General features: G+C 36.5%; 1 protein-coding gene across 2 annotated transcripts in view; it reads right to left on the bottom strand.

The window, feature by feature from the left end:
• Positions 1 to 4705: 4705 nt before the first annotated feature.
• The window catches only part of CFAP36 (cilia and flagella associated protein 36), a 44289-nt gene continuing 42994 nt past the window's right edge, over positions 4706 to 6000 (bottom strand). For both annotated transcript variants that reach the window (XM_082251716.1, XM_082251715.1), the window contains exons 9-10: positions 5671 to 5820; positions 4706 to 4858 (exon numbers count right to left, since the gene is read on the bottom strand). In XM_082251716.1, coding sequence (XP_082107842.1) covers positions 4769 to 4858; positions 5671 to 5820 — 240 coding nt within the window. In that variant the 3' untranslated portion in view covers positions 4706 to 4768. The remainder of the gene's footprint in view (positions 4859 to 5670; positions 5821 to 6000) is intronic.

Genomic DNA, 6000 nt, shown 5'->3' with positions numbered 1-6000 from the left:
CAATGTCGCAGTACCGCAAAAAAAAAAAAAATCGCAGATCGCCGCCATTACGCGTTAAAAAAAAAAACAACAAAAATGACAAAAATCTTTCCCTTTGTTAGTAAACGCAATAACTTTTGCGCAAACCAATCAAAATACGCTTTTTGCGATTTTTTTTACCAAACATAGGTAGGATAAAACAAATTGGCCAAAAATTTTAAAAAATTTTGATTTTTACATTTTTTTTTGGGGGGAATTTCATATAAAAAAATGTAAAAAATATTGCTATTTTTGCAAAATTGTCGCTCTTTTTTTGTTTATAGCGCGTGATCAAAAAAATCGCACAGGTGATCAAATACCACCAAAAGAAAGCTCTGTTTGTGGGAAAAAAAGGACGTCAAATTCGTTTAGGTACAGCGTTGCACGACCGCGCAATTGTCCGTTAAAGTCACGCAGTGCCGAATCGCAAAATACCCCCTGGTCTTTTAGCAGGAAAATCCTCCGGGGCTTAAGTGGTTAAATAAAAACACAAGAGTGAATATCTTTTCTCCTTTTTTTATGCATATAGCTGACTCCATAATTATAGCTGTACTTCTCAGACATTGCAATAGGTTTAACAATTTCAATTTATGATTTTACTTGACAATGAATATCAGCAAAATGCCAGAAGCAAATAGGAAGCATAAAGAAAGATGTTTCACCCAACATAAAATAATTTTAAAATTTTAACACAGAAATAAACACCAATCAATGGATTGGGATTGTATCTGGCCAGAGAGAGAAATCCTTCTCCCAAAACATGCTAGGAGTTGAGATTAACTAGAAGGTTCTATTACGTTGGTATTTGGTCCCAGCAAGAATTGCTAACTACCCCCTGTGTGTTTTCGTGGCTATGGTGAGTTGGGTATACATGCTCATGTCTGGTGGACTTGTCCAGTCATATGGCGGTTCTGTGTTGAGATCCTTAAAATGGCCTCAACTTTGCTGAGCTAAAATCTGGAAACTGATTCAGGAATCGCTCTTTTGAACCATTATACTCTTGATTCTACTAGAGCTCAGACAAAATTATTACAGCAACGAATGACAGCCTCCATGCAAACCACAGCAAAGGCCTAGAGGACTGAAACACTTTGTATGCCTGAGACCAAAAATAGGATGACCCAAGCCATGATTCATAGTAAACTAGAAGCTACTATTCTAGACACAATCCCTTAACACCGTAAAGTTTGGCAGCTATGGGTTTCTAAAAATAGATACTTTTTTTTGTTATGTTTCTAAAAATAGATACTTTTTTTGTTTCTAAAAATAGATACTTTTTTGTTTTGTTTCCAAAAATACTTTTTTGTTTTGTTTCCAAAAATAGATACTTTTTTTGTTTCTAAAAATAGATACTTTTTTGTTTTGTTTCCAAAAATAGATACTTTTTTGTTTCTAAAAATAGATACTTTTTTGTTTTGTTTCTAAAAATCTATACTTTTTTTGTTTTGTTTGGCTTTGACTCCTCTCTTGACCCGTTGAAGTATGTTGAGGCTGTTGCAAAGGAACGTGGTTCGGTTTGAGTGTCTGACCTCCTCCTTTTTCTCCCTTTTATTCCTTATTTTCTTGTCTTTTCCATTTCCTGCTTCCTTTCTGTCTTTTCTCTCCTTCTGCATGATTTCTTGAAGTATGTTGTTAAGGGATTTTCCCCTGTGACCAATTTATTCCATATGTCACTGATTGCCCCTCTTGTTTTATATTTCTAACTTCATGTTGGTCTGTAACGAAGGTAATGATAAGCTTGGGCCCCTGTCCTTTCCCCATTTGTTCTGTTAGCCTTTATTTTCAATACTTATGGTCTTTGCATATCCTTTATAACCATATGCTCATTGAGTGCTATTAAGTACATTCTGCAAGGTTTTCAATAAAAATAATGAACAGAAAAAAAAATAGTCAATGTTGAGTAAAAGAGTGAAGTTCTGCTTTAAATAAAAACACGAGAGTGAATATCTTTTCTCCTTTTTTAAGCATATAGCTGACTCCATAACTATAGCTGTACTTCTCAGACATTGCAATAGGCTTAACAATTTCAATTTATGATTTTACTTGACAATGAATATCAGCAAAATGCCAGAAGCAAATAGGAAGCATAAAGAAAGATGTTTCACCCAACATAAAATCATTTAAAATTTTAACACAGAAATAAACACCAATCAAAGCAAGTATCTTTTCAAAATCATTACATTTATTTTGAAATTCAACATGTGTTAAGAACCTGAATTTTACTTGGTAGTAGCCTCTTATAACATCTTCTACAGGAGTACTCAGACTGGCAAGAGGAAGGGCAGCACTATGAGCCAATCACATTTACTGACAATAAGACAGAGCAGACTGAGAAGTCTCGAGTTCATCAGCCTGTAGCTGCCCTTCATGATCCAGCACTCCACAAGCTGGGTACATGGTGGTGATCAATTTGTATTGCTTAACTGCAGTAAGAAAATAACTCAAATCATCAAGCTGACTGATCTGTGTGAATTTAAAGACTGGGTGGACATAAATCCAATGCAGGTCCCATACTATATATGCATTTCAATTGTGTATTTAGAAGTTTGCCTGAACAGAACTTTAAGGCCAGCTTCACACCGGTGCAGTTTGGGTACAGCACAATTGTAGCATTTTTTTCACATGTGGTTTTAGGTGCGCTCCTATTGACTTCTAATATAGGCGCATCCCAAAAAACTGGAATATCATGAAAAAGTTAATTTTTTTCAGTAACTCAATTCAAAAAGTGAAACGCATATTATATAGATTTATTACAGTGTGAGATATTTCACAAATTTCTTTATTTTACTTTTTATGATTATGGCTAGTGAAAACCCAATATTCTGTATCTCAAAAAAATTGAGTATTGTGAAAAAGTTCAATATTGGGGATTCATGATGTCACTCTCTAATAAGCTAATTAACTCAAAACACCTGTAAGGTTTCCTGAGCCATTAAATGGTCTCTCAGTTTGGTTCAGTAGGTTACACAATCAGTGGGAAGATTGCTATTTGACAGCTGTCCAGAAGAAGTCATTGACACTCTCCACAAGGAGGGTATGTCACAAAAGGTCATGTCTAAAGAAGCTGGCTGTTGTTATGCTTTATTGAAGCATATTAATGGAAAGTGGAAGGAAAAAGAGTGGTAGAAAAAGGTAACCGGGATAACTGCAGCCTTGAGAGGATTGTGAAGCAAAGGCCATTCAACAATTTGGGGGAGATTCACAAGGAGTGGACTACGGCTGGTGTTAGTGCTTCAAAAGCCACTACTCACAGACAGGAGATGGGCTCAATCTGTCACATTCCTTGTGTCAAGCCACTTCTGAACCAGAGAACGTCAGAAGCATCTTACCTGGGCTAAGGAGAAAAAGGAATGAACTGTTGCTCAGTGGTCCAAAGTCCTCTTTTTGCATGAAAGTAAATTTTGCATTTCATTTGGAAATCAAGGTCCTAGAGGCTCTGGAGAAAAGTGGAAAGGCACAGAATCCAAGTTGCATGAGGTCCAGTGTGAAGTTTCAGATTGCAGCTTTTATTTTCCAGCAGGACTTGGCACCTGCCCACACTGCCAAAAGTACCAATACCTGATTTAATGATTACGGTATCACTGTGCTTGATAGACCAGCAAACTTGCCTGACCTAAACCCCATAGAGAATCTGTGGGGTATTATCAAGAGGAAGATGAAAGCCACCAGACCCAACAATGCAGACGAGCTGAAACATCTCAGCAGTGCCACTGGCTGATCACCTCTATGCCCCGCTGCGGCATTGATGTAGTAAGGAGCCCCAACCATGTATTGAGTGCATACTATACTGTACCCGAACACACTTTTCGTTAGGTCATTTCTATATTAAAAATCTTTTTTTTTTTTTTTTTTTTTTATTAGTCTTGTGTAATTTTCTGGGATACTGAATTTTGGGTTTTCACTTCACTAGTTAGTTGTACGCCATAATCATCAAAAAATTGAAAGAAATGCTTGAAATATATTACTCTGTGTGTAATAAATCTATATATGAGTTTCACTTTTTGAATTGAATTACTGAAAGTGAAAATCATCAAAAAGTTAATTACATTTTTTGAGATGCAACTGTAAACCATGGGTTTTCAAGAAAGCAAATCAAAGTCCTGCATGCTGCATCTTTGATGCGCTTTCAGAAAACACACAGTCTAATAGAAGTCAATGTGAGGACACCTAAAACCGCATGTAAAACTCCGATACACTGCACCCAAACCACAGTGCACTGGTGTGAACCTTGCCTGTTTTTTTCCTACACAGCCTATATTGTATAAAACTGAAAATTAGTGAAAGATAAAATGAAGAGCAGGCTTCAGACCTCACTGATTGGCTATAATCTGTGTGACCGCGTTCTTTCAATATGTCTTTAATCCAGCCTTCCCTTTTTGATTGTGTAACAGTGTATTAATGCCAATGGCAAAACTAGCAACATGAAAGTAGGCAGTAATGAGTAAAAACATACCTCTGGCAATAAACATTAACCCTGATATCTTGAGACTGGTTACATTTTCCGTACAACACCCCTCACAAGTAAGGTGTACCAATTATACCAAAATACGGGGCTGCATTCTGTACGTGCACATGCACAACAGCTGCTCTGTCATGTTTAACTGCATGTATCTCTGCATGAGAATATTTCCCAGAAACCATGACTTTTATTTAAGGCATACAAAATGTGTGTCACATTAGGTATACATACATACACACACTTAGCTTTGGCAATAGATTATTGGAAGAAATGTGCAGTGCAGTGGCTGTTTTATTTATTAATTACTTCTTCTTTAAGTTTTTCAGCTAACTGCTTCCTTCTCTGTAGGTTTTTCTTTTCTTCTTCATCCATCTCCTTTTCCTGCGGAAAAAAAAATAAAATAAGGGGCTGCCTACTTAAAAGTAAAACTTCTCTATCAATTCAGAGGGTAGAGATGACACACCTTAAAATGCATCTAAAAACACAACTGAAACACAATGCACTGAACCTAAACAGCTAAGGTGTCACCCGGAACTACCACTACTGGGTAAGCATTGTTACTCCAATCAGGCTATTGATGTTCATCTCGAATACTGTAAGGGTGTAATCACATCTGTGTTTTCATGAGTTTTAGGGCCCAAATCAATGTGCTTTTGTTGACGTCAGATGGGTCTAGCCTGACCACAGTATTTTTCACACGGACCCCCAAGCCCCTAGGGATATTCCCTGCAATTAGCGCTTCTGTTCCATCAGTGTCACTCTGGCCTTAAACCTGAAGATTTGCTGTTTCTTTCATATCTTAGGGAGTCTGTTCTAGTTTTTTCTCCAGGGGATTACCTTTGATTACCTTTAGGGTTGTGGGTCTGTTTTTTAAAATTCCACTCAGCAGGGACATTGTGCATTAAAAATGTATGGGCTATTTCCCTTTAACCAGAGGGACTCACTGCATTATTACTCTGTGGTTAGCATATATGTTCCAAACATACTAAAATTATACAAAATTTCAATGTTCTTCATGACTGCAATCCAAAGAGAAATGTCTGTAATTAGATAGGTCTCAGAGATTGCTATGGTAACTCGTATTGCCACTGTTGTAGGATGAATATTCCTTTATACTAGCACTGCCAGTCAACTTTGTGCTTTGATCTCAAGTAACCTAATGGTTCCATAAACTAGTGTTCTAAACAAGTTACCTGTCTGGAACAGTGTGCCTTCTCTTTACACTCTTCAGGAATCTGTGGCTTTTTCTTGGAATCCAACTTCCTTGATAAAAGTTCAGCTCTTCTCTGTTTCAGGTATTCAGCACGTTCCCTAAGTTGTTCTTTTTCAACCTGTGTCAAGCTCTGGACAGAAAATTATTAAACATCTGTCATATGAGATTCTAGTTAAAAAAAAAATATTATATATTATTATTATATATATATATATTTTTTTTTTTTTATTTATTTATTTCATTTATACAGGGGACTAGGGTTGCAACTAAGAATTATTTTCATAATCAAAGTAGTTGGCCAATTATTGCT

Source organism: Pelophylax lessonae (assembly GCF_965119305.1).
Source record: "Pelophylax lessonae genome assembly, chromosome: 3".
NCBI classification, from domain to species: Eukaryota; Metazoa; Chordata; class Amphibia; order Anura; family Ranidae; genus Pelophylax; species Pelophylax lessonae.
The sequence above is the reverse complement of the archived record's forward strand: the minus strand, read 5'-3'. Positions and strand labels throughout refer to the sequence as shown.